The following is a 19633-nucleotide window of genomic DNA, read 5'->3' as shown; positions in this document are numbered from 1 at the left end:
CAGAGTATTCTTGAATATGGGTTCTTTGGAGTCCTTGTGAGGTTTCCTATAAACTTATTTTAGAGTGTGTCCAGAAGAAATTTCTTCGACATCTATATTTCAATGTATATAACTATTTTCCTTTTGATAATTTCTCAAACGAGTATTTTCCAACCAGCTTTCTTCAAGGCATGCTTTCCTTTCATTCTCTTGAAGGTTGTACGTCACTTCTGCTTTTAAAGCATTTTTCTCTGCTCTCACGTACTACCTATATGTAAATAGTTTCCAATACTGATATTCTAGAAAATTTGAATTTTTATGGACCCATCAATTACATGCCATGACCTCTTTCGGATGAAAACTCTTTTCTCATGTCAGGCTTATCAGGCACCAATTGCGAGGGCTGTGCGGTTATTCAATCTGCTTCCTAAAGACGTATACATTTTTAGTAATGTGCTATGTATTTTGTTTTTAAAATTCTAATTTATTGTTTGATTTGTTTATTTTCTAAAATTTATTTTAGTTTATAAAATTATCATTCATTGTTGTTTTTTATTTTAGTTTTTTGCTATATGATTATTTTATATTATATATTTGTTGGCTTGTTTTTTTCATTCTAAGCCGGCTCTCACATCTAAACTCGCCTCGTCTGCCACACAGCCATAAATCAAACCTTCTAGGAACGTCGTTCCAATATAGCATATGAAGACCGCGCACATCTACCTAGCGATAGCACGTAACTTCTCGAAACGTATAGATATTTGGATACGGTAACCGGCAAGCTGGTATAGGAATGACAATTCGTCGGTGTGTGTATGTGTTCTGGTGTCTTCGACTGCGAACTTCGAATGCATGCAATTTTTTGATGACAACACTAGATGATTTTTTCAAATAAAAAAGTCGCATTCGACCAATCTGCGGAGCTCCATTTGAGCAACGTGTGTTTTGTGAATAAATGTCATGTTGTCAACATCTTGAATTTATAATTTGTTGTACTTACTCAATATATATATTTTTTTAAATTAATAAATAAATTAAATGAGGCAAATATACCATGCATATTATAAAATACAAAATGCACTTACTAAAATTAAAGCAAGGAAGCACATATTACATAAATATATTTATATGTACCCCTGTCTGTCTGTTTTCAAAGTTATGCTTAGTTGATAATATAATATAGATTTCTGATAAAAATCAAGCGATTCCCAAAATCAGAGAATTCCACCATTTTCTATCTCGGTATTCGCGATAATAAAATACAACAATATTTACTGATTTTTAATTTCGAAGTAGCCCTACGGCACATACCCTATAGATGGCGATGGAACGACGGCGCACGTGTCAATTTTGTGAGTCCACTCAACCGAAATAGAACATATGTATATCAAAGTCCACTAAGTGTGACGGGGTGAAAAGGCCATGTCGGTTGCTCAGTTTACGCCATTAGAGGCGTGGTTAAGCGGTAACGTTTCTTATGCAACAATCATTTTTTCTATCTTTCAATCTACTTTTTGAGAAAACAAAAGGCAAACCTTTCACTACTGCGTTACTAACATTGGCAATATCTCATAAAGCCCTGACAAATTCTACACCGTCGTCACGCCGCCTCCAGTAAGATTTCTCACTAAAACCTCGACGATACCCAACATATAACATTAATTACAACACAATTATATTATATTATATATATATATATATATATATATATGCAAATGAGCAAATGAAAATTAAAGCACATCTATGTATTATATACAATGTGATCCATGTTAGGAGAGTGCACAATATGTATAGCCCATAAATAATATCCGGACCCGAGAGGTAAACTGGTTATCCGAAAACCGGCAACTTTCTCAGTCGAGTCAAAAAACAAAACGATCTCATTTAAACTCATGCGAATTTCATTAAAATGCGTATCGTGTTACATTTATTCTGTAAGAAATTGCATAACAAAAATATTTGATAAAAACTGTCTTCTGTAAAGATGGAATTTTTATATAGGTAAAGGCGATTGAAAGGCTAACAATTAATTTAGCTGCAAGTCATTTCGCACTGCAGATTTATTTGTAACTAGCTTCAATCTTGAGATTTGAGATTTATTTAACACGAGTGGACTGAGTTAAAAAAAAAATCTTTAGTGTTGGAAAAAATATTTTTATACTATAAAAAACCCTTATTCTTTAGATGAAAAATCGCAAATAATGTAAAACATCACAATAAGCAATGACCATTTTGTTAAAATGCTCCCAACACAAAGATTATAATTTTTTCTATAGTTCACAATTTACTAAAAATGTTCTACAATCACTTTCAAATGTTGTAATACAAAAGGTTCCTACTACTCGGGTAGTTAAATTTCTTAGTAGACAAAAACAGTAACATACTGTCATTTTCTGCCTCAACTGAAAATTATGCATTTTTCGATTAACCCAGTTTACCTCTCAGGTTCAGATATATAATTACATATATTGGAAATCTATTTGAACTCACGCTATAATCGCCTGGTTGCTTGGGTTTGTGCATTTTTTGCCGCAGGGTCTTCTAACACCTAAACATAATGTAAAAGTCAATCGATAACAATACCTACGATCTACATGTGACATACTTAATTTAAAATATAGTTTTATGTGATTTTAATACATAAAATACTCTGTTGTATTCATCTATCAACATGTTCAATACCTCCCCGTTCCGGAAGTAAAGTTTTTTGGGGCCTGGCGACACTGGGTGGAATTGCAGAAACAAATGCAACACATGTACATATTAATTACGGTGGCGAATGGTGAAAGTAGGCTGTTAAAATCCGACATAAATAGTGCACACTAAAATTTGTCAGTCATACTTATTTGTTCTCATTGTAATAAGACTATAATTTACAAATGGTTTTGGTTAGTTTTTAAAATTAAATTAAACCCTGCGACAACCAAGTCATAATAGATAATAGTCAAAATTACCTGTCTATTCATAAAATACCTAAAATTATGTAATTAAAAAAATTAACCAACAATAGGTATATAGGTATATAACCAATATTATGTATTCTTAATCCAATGAAAACAAATAAGCATGAACGAAAAAGTGTGCGCAATTTTGTAGTATCGCCCAAAATATACCAAAACTATTATAGTTTGGTCGAGGCAGGGTTTAATTGATTTTTAAAAACAATCCAACACTATCTGTAAATAATTGTAGTCATAGTGCAATAAAAACAAAGAATACGTATGACCAACAAAGTTTAATGTGCACTATTTATGGCGGATCTTAACAGCCTACCTTCAGCCTTCACTACTGGTCACTGTCTCTAGTATACAGATCAAGCATAAAGTATGGCAAACTATTGTTATCCATAAATACTTCTTCCTTACTAGGCAATTTACAATGAAAATTTTCATATATTTGTTATTTAGAAATTAAATAATTTAGATGCCGCAATTTTACTTTAAATACATTTCGAGTAAGTACCATTTTGTGCTTTATTTAAATAATTTAATAACATTAAAAAAGTTATTAATTTATTTGACAGTTGTGAAATAGGACCACAGAGTTTTCGGGGCAATCTTTATGTATGGCTTGTATACTAGAGATGGCCGTGCTATATAACATTGTCAGTACGATGTACCCACCATGAAAACATATTACTTTTATCTGAAAAACATGCTTTTTTCTACAGTAATATGTTATATCATATTACCATACCTTAACGTTCACAGTGTGTCTTGGCCCAGTCTTCCAAAGCGCACCAGCTTCGTCTAGCAGGGCTGCCTCCACCACGAGAAGGACATTGGCACCGGAGCCAGGATTGGCCACAGTCGCACCCGCTAACCCCACCAGGAGACGCGCCGAGAAGAAATCTCGAGCCGGCTTCATCCGCTCGGTTAACGTTATAAATGGGGCAGGAGGTTCGCCCTATACATAGGGATAACGAAACAATGATTTATCAGCACTGTCAAAATTTAGGTATAGTAAATTTCATATATAATATACTAATAAGCAATATTAAAATCAGTCAAACATTTACATCTTTTAAAAGGACATTTTAATCTACGTCTTTAAAAACATGAGAAATTTGTAGAACATACACTCTTCTTCCAAAAACAGGAAATGATGTTTCCAGTTCTAATAGTAGTTATGTAGTTTTCAAGGTTCCGGGGTTCGGTTCTTACAGCTTAGATAACAATGCAAGCTGGTTATGGAAAATGTATTTACATACCTTAGCATCCGGAGGTCTTTGAAGATGCGCCGTTAGAGTAAGTTGAACAGCTGCTGCTTTCCTGAATAATCCTGCTCGAGGACCACTTTGAATTACACCTTCCACCTGGTGATGGAATTACAACAAAAAATATACATAATAATTTACTGGTAACATACTAAAGATCAAGAGGCAATATTCAGTTTGAATTTAAGGGCTTAAAGTTCATAAAAACTGTTATTTTTCTGTTGTAGATTTTTTTACACTTTACTTCTCAGAGTAATAATATAAAGAGAGTGGCTATTGTTCGACAGTATGAAGCCATGTTTCTCGCGTATAACGCACAGTAAAACCTCAATATTATTATTATATTAATAACTTAAATATGAAACGTTATACCATAATGTTGTTTCTCAGTATAGCTACCAAATTTAAACACAGCATAGTTAAACATATTTTCTACTAAATTACCTAAAAATAGTTACTTTATATTGTTACCAAATATCATAATGCCTAAATCCCCCATCAACAATCTTCCAATCGACAGAGTTGAGAATATAATGATAATATTATTGTAACTGTAAATGAGTCAAGGCTAAACGATGATGCACAGCGAAACAAACAAAAAGTACGTTACCGTTATCTGTTTCTAGGCAAACGAAGGATCGAGGGTAGGTACGGCCAGGCGGCTACCTACCCCCGTTGAGCCCTTACGTCGCCTCTAAATACAATTCGCTACCTTTTTCGCGCCACAGCGCGCCTTTACAAATGTTATTAACAATTATTTGTTTATCGTCAAGCGAAATATACTTACTTAATGTCCCTGAATCGGTGTTTTTAATAAGTGGAAAAGTGTAAATCAACACCCTCCGCAAACCCATACCTATCAATATTTAGCACAAAAACAATATATTTCAGCAACACATGCTCGCAGTTTCTAAATGAATGTAATCATTCAAATCAATATTTACCGGCGACGTTTCCAAAAAATATTTTATTAGCTGTAGAAATTCTACCTTACTCTACCGCATTTTGCGGAGATATAAGAGTGCCGAATGGTTTCTCATTCGCACTTATGGTTCGTTTTTTTTCAGGCCATGGATTACTTAGTTTTTGTGGGGCATAATTTCAGTTTTTTTACGTCCATCTATAATCATTCAGACTGTAAATTCAAAAAATGACCTGGTCACAGACAGTTACAACTACAAGGACTCATAAGATAAAGACGAAACTTATCAATGTTTTGCTATCTTACTGTAGAGACTGAGAGCAAGATTATAGTCTGCGTTTTGAGAATGGATACTTGCCGCACTGGGGTTTGCAGTAATATGACATAATCAGAAATGAAAAGAGAACAAAAACCATGCAGCCTCTTATCACATCTAACATAAGATATTCGAGCTGTCTCGGCCATATTCTACAAATGCCTCCAAAGAGTCACAAACATGGTCTTTTCTTCAAACCAACCGGAGTCCAGCATCCTGGTAAAATACTAAAAACCATCCACAAGGCTTAACCTGAGAAAATGCAAGAAGACATGCATTCGAAGGTGACATATTATGTCTTAGTGTAAGGCCTGAGTGGACAGCGTGCGACGTATAAACGTATAACTAAAAAAAGACAATATCTATGGATATTTCACACACGGTTATACGTTTGAGTTGTGCACACCGCTCATGCCTCGCCGAACTCTATCCACTCAGGCCGTACACTTACACTCCACGTAAGCAGAAGATTATTCACGTATTTTGGGAGGATTCGTTGCCTACCATCTTTCTATTTTATGAGTAGAAAAATAACAGTAAGAGTGTCATAAACACCCATATCGTCAATTAAAACAGGTTACAGTCAGAGCATAACCTTCCTCATCTTCTGAAAAACTGTCCTACAGTTAGCCTAATCGTGACAATCATAAGAATTGCATACCATGACAGTGAGGTGATGATTATGCGGCACGGCATGATGATCTGCGGGCGGTCGGGGCTGTGGACTGACGGCCAGTCGCACAACTGTGCTTTGCAGAGGCTGGAAAAGGAACCGGGGCAACGGCAGGGGACCGCAGCACATGGCAGCTGCTTGCCGCCAAACACCTTCCACTTGCTATAAAAATAACACAAAACAATAAGAACATACATATTGCACTCACCTAAACTATTCACCACTACTCTGGAAGATAAGGGCAACTCGACACGGAGAACAAAGGAATCGCCATAAATGGCGAATACTTTAGTCATCTGTGCTTAGCAGATAACATTGCTGTTTTTGCGAAAGACCCAAGAGACCCCCAAGACAGGATAATCAATTCAATTCAATTCATTTCATTTATTTAACATATTGTGGACATTACAAATTATAAGTTTAAGACGTTCACAACATGAAATTTAGAAACAACGAAATATTATTAAAACCATATTAGGTACATAATAAAAGAGATAGATTCTACAGTATAAATGTGTAAATACAAAAAATTATATAGGTACAAGGAAGTACACCGGATGAGTTAAGCAGACCCTATTTTAAGAATTTATAAAATAACGTCCACCTATGCTCATCCTCACGTAGATGGAATATATCAACATCCGAAGCGATTTGGTTGAACAGAGTTATTGCCCTCCCAATTGGCATCACCAATGGCAGGTTAGTTCTGCTCCTCGGGAGAACAAACAACTGATGCTCCCGATTTCTAAGATAGTTATCAGGGACACACAAGTCAATACTACTAAGAATGGCAGAGTTCTCATTCACACCACGTATAAGTCAAAAAAAATATGTGGCCAAATATTGATATCTTCTAGCACTTAAACTACAGTATGTAAGCATACCTAAGAGAAAGTCAGTTAGATAAAGCCACGGATAGTATCCATATAACCTCAAATAAAGGAGTCTCAAAAATTTCTTTTGAACTCGCTCCACCATAAGGTCACATTTCAACTGATGCGGGGCCCAAACAATCGACCCACTCTGAAGCCGGCTTCTCACTAAGGAATTATAAAGAATTTTTAATACAGTAACATCTGAAAAGACCCGGGAAGTACGCAAGACGAAGCCCAACATTTGTAGCGCCTTGAGAGCTTGCAATTGAAAGCCGCAAAGTAGATGTAAAGATAAATGTCTGGAAGACAAAAGTAATGATAAAGTGTATTTTTTGAACCAAAAACGTCTTCATTAATGACACGCAAGTCGAGCGGGTCAACAAGTACGTCGATCTCGGACAAGAAATGTCAATTAACAGAGGTATGTATGACGGGATCACTCACAGTAGGTACCAAACTTGTACTGCATTTGGGCACCAGTATGGTATTGTTAAAAATTACCTCCCATTGTGGACAAAACGTAGTATTCAACCAAACATAGACCTTTAATGTAATAGAAAAACGAATAGCGCAACCTAGCGTGGGAAGATGCACGTTGGGCATAATACGGAAATACCACAAAAGTAACCAATGGATAAGGAGGTAGACACGAATCTGCAATGTGATAAAGGTTGCCAAACTAATGAAATGGTAATGGACCAGTATATCGCTCAACGAGTGAACAAAAAATTGTATTGTATTAATAGAATTTTCCTGTATCGATTAATTTTGTCAATAATTTAGCATGGATCCTACATCATTTATATGTAATAGGTAACATTGGTACTGGTGACATACCTTATGGGTGATGATGGGTTTTATGTCAGGAGCATCGCCCATCTGAGCGGATATTTCATTTATTTTCTGACAAGTTGCAATCAACAATTGAGATTCAAGACAGCTATTCGATAAATCTGAAAGAATAGAAATTATATACTACATTATTATTACAGTAGAACCTCGTTAATACGAATTCCATGGGACCAAAAATCGAAAAAAAAATCGAATTACGAAATGTATGGGAGAAAAATATTAAAATTCTGAAAAAAATATTTTTTTTTGAATTTTCATTAATTTCGTTTCGGATCATAGACGTGCCTACCAAATTTCCGATACAATTCTTTCAAACTAAAATCAGTGCAAATACCATGTGTCATTAATCCATAAATTGAAATTACCAAGTACCTACTTAGCTAGAATTATAGAAAAATACGAAATATTTTTTATTTTTCCAATTTGTCAACACAATGTTTGGCATTGGTTCTCAGTAAAACTATGTGAAAATCCAATAAACAATCAACAAGTAAATACCTACAGCCCTGAAACATGTGAGTTATTGTTTTTCCTTTGAGTGGAGTGCAGTTGTGCCTCTAAAGTTTGTCACAATTTTCAATGACTGGCTCATGAAATAGTGTACTTTATTACGATTATTTTACTATATTACTTTATTGAATATTTTTATATGCCAGGACTCTGAAATCATTTCGAATTAAAGGTATGGTTTTATATGAAAATAATGTTCAAGGGACTTTTTTTTGCAAAAATTTCAAATTACGGCGAATTTTGAATTATCAGTATTCTTACTAACGAGGTTTTACTGTACTCTGTAAATTGAGAAAAGCTTCTGCATTGAGAATTTCTATAAAACTTCTACTTCTTCTTTGACCATGTCTGCTATTTAGATGAGCATATGGACACCACGCGGTGTCTCCAAGAATCTCCTGTCGATCTCCAGTCTTCTTGCATTTTTCCAGGTCATTACACCGTCCCGTAGCTCCACCATAATATACATCATGTTGAAGGTATTTAGTGTCATTCTAGGACACCGGAATCCGGATGGCTTGATGGACTGGCAACCAGGTGAAATTCTTTTATGCAATTCATATATCATAATATTATTATTAAATTCAGTAATGTGGGAAGCAATAATCAATGTACCACCTTCGGCATTTAGGAAGTCAGGAATGGCTTGGTCCTGAAGAGTAGATGTGGACACCCTCTCCAAAGACTGTGCCATCAGAGAACACATTTGCTGCAAACTGCAAAAAATACCATTCATAAAAAATGTGCACAAAAAACATTAACAAACCTAATATTAATACTATCGACCGAAGGTACTTGATGGAATTTGAATTTAAATCCATTAGAATTAACATAATAGCCCGTTTACAAGTGCATGGGTTTACTGATGACGTTCCGTCTGTTTTATCGCGGCCATAACGATAAAATACAAGTGTGAACACTTATTATCGTGCAGGTTGCAAGATTACATCCATGTATCAAAAAAGTTCAGTGGTTGGAACTCGTGTGATATCTGTGCCTGCGAAATAGAACTATAGTGGTGAACCTGCCGGAAAAATACACTGTACAAAGCATTTTGACGTTGACCAATTTTCACAACCTATTAAATACCACCGTACAATGAAAACAACGCGTCTCGCTTACACTTGAAGAATGAGATTGGTGAGACAGTCAGCACTTTTGCATGTAAACAGTTATTATCACGATAGTTTAATTTACCCACTATTGGTGCTGGTAAATTCATGCCAATGTACTAATATAATTTATTATTCTAAAAGATGTGTTTCAACTCAAAGCATGGGTCTAAGTGACTAACATCCATTTCTCGAAAAAAAAACAAATCTGCTACGAAACCATTTTGTGAGGCGGCCCAGATCCCACATCGGATTGTAGTCAACTAAAGAAATATTTATTTGAGACTTACATTTGCAGATGGTCGAGTGTGGGTGGATCAGCATCGAAGCTTGCTTGGTAGAGTCTGCAATATCCTTCAGCCAGTCCTCGCAGCTCCGTTCCAGCTCTTCTCAGTTGCTGTGTTATGTGACCGCAGCGGAGATATTCATCACGACTTGTCTGAAATACATACGTATGATTTCCAATGAAACAAGCTGGAATTATCATTCATTCCCATAAGGTTTTATTCAATTTTTAATTCAAATATACTTAAATTTGCATTATTGTACATGATATAAACCAAATATTCCCAACTATAATTATTATAAATATTGAGATAAACAACCGCTAAAATCTTGTATGTTATATAAGTATATTTCTGAAACGCCAACTGCAAAAGACGAACATGTTTGAGTACGCCGACATTGAAAAATAATTCAATTAGTCTACTACACTAAAAACATTTTGAAGATGCTATAGTACTAATATTTCATAAGGCTAGTTTAGTCTAAGATTCCATCCATAGACTGAAACCGTATGCAATTTGGAAACATATGCCATACTAAGCTTATGATTTCTGTCCATTGAAATATATTTTCACATGGCCTATAAACTTTATGTACGCACACGTAGTAATTGGTGAAATTAATTAAAATTAGCATGAATAATGAATAATAATTCAAAATACTAATACATTAGAGTTGGCATGCTCCATCATTTTACAGAGGTGGTGATCTTCAAAATATTCTGCGAAATGACGAAACCATAGACTAAATTTGTTGCCGTGACATCGTGACAGTACACGACGTGCATCTCAATATAATCACAACTGAACAGTTATTATTTCCGGAGCACATCAAACCTTTTACAGTAAAACCTCGTTAGTAAGAACACTGATAATTCCAAATTCGCCGTAATTCGAAATTTTCTCGAAAAAAAAGTCCCTTGAACATTATTTTCATATAAAACCATACCTTTAATTGGAATTTCGTAATTCGAATTGATTTCAGAGTCCCTGGCATACAAAAATATTCAATAAATCGTAATAAAGTACACTATTTCATGAGCCAGTCATTGAAAATTGTGAGACTTTTCTTAAAAAATCAAAAATTACTTATTTTAAGAAGGTAATAAAAATAATCCTGTCATTTTATGACCAAATTTGGTAGGCACATCTATGATCAGAAACAAAATTAATGAAAATCAAAATTTTTTTTTTTCAAAATTTTAATATTTTTCCTCCATACATTTCATAATTCGTATTAACGAGGTTTTACTGTACATCTCTTTCTCTCACACAGTGTCGCCCTGACCATATCTTATTTTCTGTCAAAACTACCGAAGTTCATACTAATTCTTCTGTTTTGTTCCGGTTGAGTGCTAATTTTACTTTAATTAAATAAAAAAAGGCCAGAAATGAACAAATTACTAACCTGTGCCTGCGAATGCGCAATAGCGGGAGGTGGTTGTGCGCAGAAAGCTCTGCAGGAAGCCAGGATCCTGCCGAGGGCCCCTAACAACTCACCCCGCAGACGGATACATTCGAATTGGAAAGAAGCGCATTGACCGCCCGACCAGCCTGCCTGAAATAATATATAAATTAAATTACATGCATATATTGCTTTGGCATGAATTCAACACAAAGAAAACAAATGTTATGTGCACACATCACATTAACCCTAATCTAAACTGCCCTTCGATCAATGGTGAAGTGAACATCAAGGTACTTGCAAGTGAATATCACAGAAGATGACACTTCTTTTGCTCCGACCATATGGTCTAACTAACGAGCAGACATAGACTGTAAAGACGATATGTATTCATCATAAAAGTTATTACTATATATCTTGTTGTAACTAACTAAGATGCCTTCTGTTTCCTGCATCTTTGAAACGTAAGTACCACAGAACATTATAAAAGAATAATAAATATTATATATTACAGAACAGAATATGTATATAGAAATTAGAAATGAGAAAGCCAGTCACCATAGATCAAGACTTTTTTGGTTTGACTCAATGAGGGGCAAGCCATTAAATACAGGAAATAGAAACCGCTCTGAATGTCCTCAAAACCTTTTGAATATGCGTTGTGTTTACGTGACAAACTTTAATACATATTATGACGGAGATGCAAATATTGAAAAGTATGTATCCAAACTCGAGAAACGTACCTTCTTACAAACACACCCAGAAGGTAACATATATACTTCCTATTGTTTTTGTAAACTTTCTAAAATAAGTAAAATTTTTTCTAGTAAACACTAGAAAGATTATCGAAGCATTATACTATACGCATTGTGCGATTATCCCTCCGTCGTCTCACACGCGACAGCAGGGTGATTTTTGTTAGGCAGGCCATTTTTCAAAGATGGAAGACACCCAACCACCAAAGAGGCTGTGTAGGCTGTAAAGAGGACACAGCATCCCTGAGGATAAGAGGGGAGTGCAGACGTCTCTTGGAGGGTGCCAAGACCCACATTAGCTTGTAGTGTCAATAATGGTGATAATGAAATAATAAATACCTTCAAAGCAGCCATTGCCTGATGATAGAGCGTAGTGGCCTCTCTCAATTTGTTCGGCAATTCTTTCGGCTTAGCAGCTTGCAGAGCGGCCTCAGCTTTGGCCACACAATGCAAAGCGCCCAACCAGTGATGGGCCAACTCACTTCCCGCGCTGCCTGCTACTTTTGCAAGATGCTCTGCACCCACCGCATGTTGACCGTATCTTAAACAATCAAAAGTTTGGTTTATGTTACAACGGATAAATAGATATTTCATTCGTATAAGCTGACGACTTATTGATAGCTTATAGCTTAACAAATCCTTACTATGTATCAAAAGTTAAGGACTGTGATACATAATGCAACCTTTTAAATTCACAGTCACCTTCCACGATTTGGTAGAAGACAACAAGGTAAGATTTCAATGTGAGGTTTGATGTACTTAAATAATACAAGTTACAAAACAACACATTTGATAATAATCGTATCAGGCGTGTTGTATCTTCAAAAGTGACATCTTATTGTGCCTAAAACGCAAAATGGTCAACCAGTGTGTACTTCATGTAATCAGATGTGTACGTAACATGGACCCTCAATAAAAGAGATATCCAGAAACATTGATTAATCTGTAGATTAGTCTAGATTTTGTCATCTAGTGATATCCGAGATGTAGAAAATGTCCGAAAGGTAGAGGCTACAGGATCAACAAAATGGACAAGTTTTACGGAAGAAACTTACAATGACAATAAAATACTCATGACCAAGAAGAATGGTGGATTGATCTGGGCTAATAATAATGATGACATAGGATTTTGACTACATAATTATTAAACACGTCTGATTTTGTTGGATGCATTTTGTGTGTTCGTGGACTGCAGCCATTTTTGTATCTCTTATAGTAGATAAATACCTCTTAACGGAAGCCATCTTATTGTATATTAGTACATCTTTAGCAATTTGTACACTGTATGAATAATGATTATTATGAAACTGCACTTTGTGAAATAGTATTAAGATTTATTAGCTTATCACTAGAATTCATGGATTAATAATGTTTTATATTATAAATAACCAACATCATTTCGCGTTTAGTCAACACACAGGATAATTAAATATTAATATTCCAGAAATGAGGTAGGTAGCAAAATTATTTTTGTCTTCACTGATTTAAATTGGAGTACACATAAATCAAAATATCTTACTGACATTGTATTTCTTACCGATTTTAAATTTAGAAAATAATGAATTCTATTGTTTTTAGTTTTACAGGCATTTTACATACGAGATTGCTAAATATGATACAAACCATAATTTGACCGTGAACAGTAAGCTGCAGCGTCTATAATAACAAACCATAATTCAAATCTGTAATTGCTCTCTACTCAGACCAATATGATGTCATTTTACCCGGTCGGCGCACGATATTCTGGAACTTACGCATGGCGAAAACGATTAGCACGGTTTAAGTTGTTTTATAATGACTTTAGTTCATACTAAGCTTTGGGTTCATTTTAAGTAAACTAAATATATTGCCGGAGCGTAAATGATTTCAGTGAGGATGACATATACGGTGTATAGTGCCTGTATTATCGCCTATTGGCAATATGGGCACATCGGTTTATGGTTTGCATTACAATAAGTGAGCGATAATATTAAAAACCTATGAAGAAAAAAAATGATTTACGATGTTGAACGATGTTTCATAGCAATGCAAGCAGTGCAGTGCACTTGTATGATGTTAGACCAGCCGCCACTGGTCATAATATGTAGGTAGTTACAATAATCTTACCTCATAGCCGCTCTAGCGACTCTGAATTGAACCCAGAGATTAGTATCGTTGACTGCATCATAGATGGCCGACACAACTTCAGGAGGCCAGGCGTACCCTGCGACCACTTGAAAGACTACTGTGCAAAGAATTACCAGAGTGTCTAATTCTACACTGTCTTCCTCTGCTTTGACTGGTTTTGCTGGCCTGAAATTAGTAAAAAGAAAAATAATAACCCCTCTCATCAGACACATAGACATTGCAAGGTGTGTAGGTAGGATGAAAAGATCTGACATAAATAGTGCACACTAAGGCTGATTTTCCAGTCACGCTGACCTTCGGCGCTGATAGGCGAATATTATGGATTATCACAATGTAGCGTTTCCTAACAAAGCTGATTGCTCAGCACTAAATAGCGTCGGCGTCGACCGTATGCAACAGTTAGCGCCGAGCAGCTACGCATCGTCGTCAGTGTGACTGGAAAATCAGCCTAAACTTTGTCAGGCATACTTATTTGTTCTCATCGAACCAAGACTACAAATCAGAGTACGTACATGAATACAGTTAGAGTATGGACCTAATAGGTTGAGCATGTTGCTAACATCCATTTCTCGTAAAAACAAAAAAATATCCATTAATGCAAACCTCCACTCTGTGGAGGCCCATACGATCCTATTAGGACCGGACATGGTCAAAAGAAGAAAGAAAGAAGAATGTATGTTGGATCTCGGATCTCAGAACAGCCAACCTCCACCCTTCACCTCTGATGGTATGTATACAGTTCACTGAGAAGTTATCCAACACGATTAGTATATCCAGGACTATAATAGGTATGTAAATTTAATTTGACTACTATTCAAACAGATCAAATTTTATGTTTTAAAGTATTATCAATAATTATTAACAGTGGCACCTATGAACAAAAACTAAAACAATTTTATAAACTGCAAGTGTTTAAATAAAATTTCATTGTCACAAAAAATATAATGATTAATATAGTTTGTTGCCGAAAGACAACACCATGCATCTAAGGGTTACCTGTATTAAAAAATTGTTATCAATAAGAATGAAAAATAAATGCGTAATGAAATAAATAGAAGTGGCTGAAATAATATCATGGGTTAGGATCTCAAATGGGGATAGGCAGACAACATCTCTTGAAGGACAAATCATGCCTATAAATGCACCACGCAGATTAAAAGAATCAGCTATAATTCACCAACCTGTTTCCTTCAGTCATCTCAATATCTTTGTTCAAATAGTGCTTAGATGCGGCCAATCTTCGAAGTATTTGCGGCAAAGCCTTCCTTGCGTGGGCTGGTCTCCGACCTCCCAGAGCGCCCAAGGCACTTGCCAATGCACCGCCTCGCCGCCCTCTGCTGCTTTCCAACTCTCCTCCGAGTAAACTGACCAGCCTGGCACACTGTTCACCGCAACATGTGCATATTTGCACCTGGAATATTACAAATTCAAATAGTAGTGTCAACTCTATAAGCTAGTGTAAATTTGGTAAGGTTAACCGAGAGAATGCAAAAGTTTTTAAGTTGTGTTACCATAAAGAAGAATAAAAATATAAATTAGGGCTTGATCAGCCTATAAATAAGGTTGAAAAAATATCTGGGATGACTGGTATAAATAATTTCACATTAAACCGGCTCACACATCTAAACTCGCCGCATCTGCTGCACAGCCATAAATCAAACTTTACATTGGCGCCTAGCAACAGTCGCGCGTAACCTCTCGAAACGTGGATATGTATGGGATGTGGCGACCAACAAGCATCAACGTCTAAACAGGAATGACCAATTCGTAGCGTGTTCATATGCGTAACCGCAAAACTGGCTTCGACTCGCAGCCCGAGACGCATGCGATTTGTTGCTAGCAATACTAGATGTTTTTTTTTAAAAACTAAAATGTCACATTCCACCAATGTGCGGAGCTCCATTTGGCAACGTGTTTTGTGAATAACGATGACGTCCCATCGACATATTTGACATGTTGTAGACGAGACGAATTTAGATGTTACCATAATATCTGTACCTCAGAGGCAGACGGATGCAAATCCAAATACCCAATTGTTCAGGAGAGCCAAAAAACAATTTTTACTTGAAACGAATACTCATAACTTCTAAGAAAATATACATAGAATGATCATTATTTTTTTTATTCTAATTCAATTAAACTACTTCTGGAATATGTAAGAAAGGAATAAATATAATACAATTTTATATCTAAAAAAAAAAAAAAAAACGTAGTGTGGATTTGCATCCTTCTGCCTCTAAAGATATTTTGTTAATGTGGATTTGTATCTTATTTACCTAGCCAAAATAAAACAATTTATAAGTTAAAAAAATTTATAGGTATAAATATAACAAAAATAATGTTTTTTTTTAATTTTATTATTTCATCATCATCATCACCAGCCTGAATCTATTCACTGCTGGATGAAGGCCTCGCTAATCTCCAAGCTGATTCCACTTCTCTCGTTAATGTGCGTTGCGTTGCCAAGTTTTTCCGCAGAATTTTATCATTTAATCGATCCAGCGGCCTCTAGGTCTACCTTGCGGATGTTTTTTACCTTTTGGATACCACTGGATGACTAAATTTGTCCAACGATTGTCCTTTATTCGAGCCATGTTCCAGCCCATTTCCATTTGAGGTTTTTTGCAAACTGCTCTGGTCAAGTCTGCTCCCTTATCCACTCATTCCTTTTTTTGTCCTTTTGCGTTATGCCCAGCATGCAGCTTTCCATACCACGTTGTGCTACTCTAAGTTTCTGGATCTCTCTTTTACTTAGGCTCAATGTTTCACACGCATGTGATTACGGGAAGTACACACTGGTTGAACACTTTGCACTTTAGGCATTTTCGAAGAAATTATTCAGGCGGCCAAAAGCACTCCAGCCTAGCTTTACTCTGCGAACAATTTCATCAAATATACATCCATCTATAGACACTTATTGTGCCAGATAGATGTAGTTTTTCACCTGTTCGAGCTGAATGCCATTGAACATGACTTTATTCTTTGATACATTTATTTTCAAGCCTACTTTGTTGCTTACTCCAGCGAGTTACTGCATTCTGCTTTGGAGGCCTTTTGAGTCTTACAAACTACTATTTATTGTTATCGGCACAGCGTAGATGTTGCGTTGTCTAAATAAGTCTTCAAATGTAGCTGTAAATAGTTTAGGTGAGATTGTATCACGTTGTCGGACTCCTTTGCTGATCGGAAATGCGCGATGGTTTATGTAGATGTTGTTGTGCTACTGTATATTATATTGAAAATATTTATATAGCGCCCGGGGATTCCTTGATTTCTGAGTGCATCGAGTATTGAAAATTTCTTTGTGGAATCGAACGCTTTCTCATAGTCTATAAAACCCATGGATAGCGGCAGCTTGTATTCCTGTTACCGCTCTGATTTCTCTGATGACTTGGATAATATGGTCCATAGTGCTGTATCCTCCTCTAAAGCTCGTTCTCCTGGCTGGTTCTCGTCTAGTACATATTGCAGACGGTTTGAGAGAATTTTATCTTAGTGGATTATTGGATTTGCATCCTTCTGCTTCTAAGGTAGGTATGGCATTTGCATCTTTATGCTATGCATATCTTGGACTAGGACTTTCATCTCTCTGCCACTAATAGATAAAGGCTTTAGCATGACGATTCTTAAAAAAACTCATTTTCCCCAAAAACGGAGTTGCATCCGTCTGCTTCTGAGGTACAGATATGTGTATGTACCTAACAAAGATTTTCCAACTGATTACATATTCTTTCTTATAATGGTACAAGTTCCAAATTTTTTAATCCTGGCAACACTTCCATAACAACACAACTCCCTCCTTGCAAAAGTTTCCAGTAAAATGAGATTTTGTTTCGCTTATTCTATTAAAATTACTTTTTTTTCTGTGACTAAATAACATTTCCAAAACTGATATAACTTACCACACATTTCAGAGTGAGTTTCAACTGATACAGTTTACTATCGGTATCTTCGCCTAAGCCGGTGATTATGATCAATGACTCCAGTCCAATCATCAACTCTTCAATGTCGTGTACCGGAAGAGACTCTTGGTAACTGTAAAAATAATACAAAACCAGTAATTAGAGATATATCATATCTTTATGGGGCATTGGTGTAAATATTATGGTTCAGCCAAACACTAATAAGACCTGTTGTCATGTATGACCCATCAATGATACACAATCAGAATGGAGACGAAGATACAACTATGAGCTATATGCTTTTTTATGAGGGCTCGCACATCGTACAGGACATCAAATTGAGCCATATACACAGAATGGACGAGTCACGCACGACTAAGAAGCTAACATTCAAAAAGCCAGAGGAACACCTGGCCGACCTCGACGGAGGGATAGTGTCGTAACCCTGGTCATCCTAAGCTGGAAGGAAGCAGCTTCGGACAGACCTGGATGCCAAGAATCCACATAGGGTTGCAGCGCCAGAAAGAAGATAAATCATTCAGTATTGTATGAAAATTTGTATAAAAAATAGAGTGGCTTTTGGCAAAAGAATAACAGACATTTTATTGTCAACATAAGAGTATCAACTGTATATATTACCAATGGACAGCAATGACTGTCAAGATATGGGCCGCCTTTGAAGCGATGAGGAGATCTTCGCTGTACAGACTCTGGCAGCAGAGCTTCCGTACTTCAGAGTCAGGGTGCATATTTGCCTGGACCATCAGAGGTTCTTTCATCAGGATCTGAAACGATACAAGACATCAAATTCTAACCGAATTGAGTTTTGTACTTTTTCACTTGAATTATTTCTCACGAGCCGGGTATCACCTTTCAGCATCTTCGGGCATCATGCACACTCACAAATGGCAAACGCACAACTGACACAGAATACGTTTGTGCATGTTATTAAAGTATTAGAGTACACCCGACCGGGGTTCCATGAGAATTTGCAAAATATTACGAAAAAGGTATTCTTAATAATTATTTTTTGAATAGTATTTATTCCAGAAGCATTAATAAGCATTCATCAACCCAATAGGCAGTGTATGGCAGTAGCAAAGGGTGGACGTAGGCTGTGGACATTCAACATAAATAGTGCACACAAAACTTTGTTAGTCATACTTATTTGTTTTCATTGAACAACAAAAAAGCAATAAGTATGACTGACAATGTTTAGTGTGCACTATTTATTTATATCAGATCTCCAGAGCGAACCTCCACCCTTCACCAGTGGTGTACGGAGAAGGATGGTAGAGCATGTATATCCATCTAGACTTTACTACGTATTGGTCAGATTTTACAAAGTGCTCTAAGGGTTTTGCAAATTTGCAAAACCATAAATGTTTAAAATCACTGAACTGTACAGTCATAGTGGACTGGAATGGAATATGATAAGGAGAAACAAATAATTACCTCAATGACGCCGAGACATCGGGCCAGGGTCTTAGGATCTGAGTGTGAGAGAGTCAGGGCTCTGGACGCAAGCATGGGAGCGGAGGGAGAAGGCCACAGACTCGCCCTTCCGGCTCCAGCCAGGCGGGTGAGTCCAGTAACCGCCGCCATACGGACTGATGCTCTCGCCGCACCCAATTGCTCAAGAAGTAATGTCACCTAAAATATCAAAGTCTTGCAATGTACAACTGACTTATCGGAAACACTAGAA

At 36.3% G+C, this 19633-nt stretch overlaps 1 protein-coding gene across 2 annotated transcripts in view; it reads right to left on the bottom strand.

The window, feature by feature from the left end:
- The window catches only part of defl (Integrator complex subunit 7), a 34757-nt gene that overhangs the window by 10472 nt on the left and 4652 nt on the right, over positions 1–19633 (bottom strand). The window contains exons 4-17 of one of the 2 annotated variants that reach the window (XM_085942159.1): positions 19384–19581; positions 18568–18713; positions 17929–18061; positions 15208–15437; positions 14006–14191; positions 12239–12440; positions 11148–11297; positions 9746–9894; positions 8962–9059; positions 7819–7934; positions 6095–6268; positions 4190–4294; positions 3676–3885; positions 2470–2527 (exon numbers count right to left, since the gene is read on the bottom strand). In XM_085942159.1, the coding sequence (XP_085798285.1) occupies positions 2471–2527; positions 3676–3885; positions 4190–4294; positions 6095–6268; positions 7819–7934; positions 8962–9059; positions 9746–9894; positions 11148–11297; positions 12239–12440; positions 14006–14191; positions 15208–15437; positions 17929–18061; positions 18568–18713; positions 19384–19581 (2154 nt within the window). In that variant the 3' untranslated portion in view covers position 2470. The remainder of the gene's footprint in view (positions 1–2469; positions 2528–3675; positions 3886–4189; positions 4295–6094; positions 6269–7818; positions 7935–8961; positions 9060–9745; positions 9895–11147; positions 11298–12238; positions 12441–14005; positions 14192–15207; positions 15438–17928; positions 18062–18567; positions 18714–19383; positions 19582–19633) is intronic. The other variant, XM_085942160.1, reaches the window with a different exon arrangement.

The sequence above is a fragment of the Rhyacophila brunnea genome, unplaced genomic scaffold (assembly GCF_057557595.1).
Source record: "Rhyacophila brunnea isolate RB1 unplaced genomic scaffold, BYU_Rbru_1.0 scaffold_14, whole genome shotgun sequence".
Taxonomy (NCBI): Eukaryota; Metazoa; Arthropoda; class Insecta; order Trichoptera; family Rhyacophilidae; genus Rhyacophila; species Rhyacophila brunnea.
The sequence above is the reverse complement of the archived record's forward strand: the minus strand, read 5'-3'. Positions and strand labels throughout refer to the sequence as shown.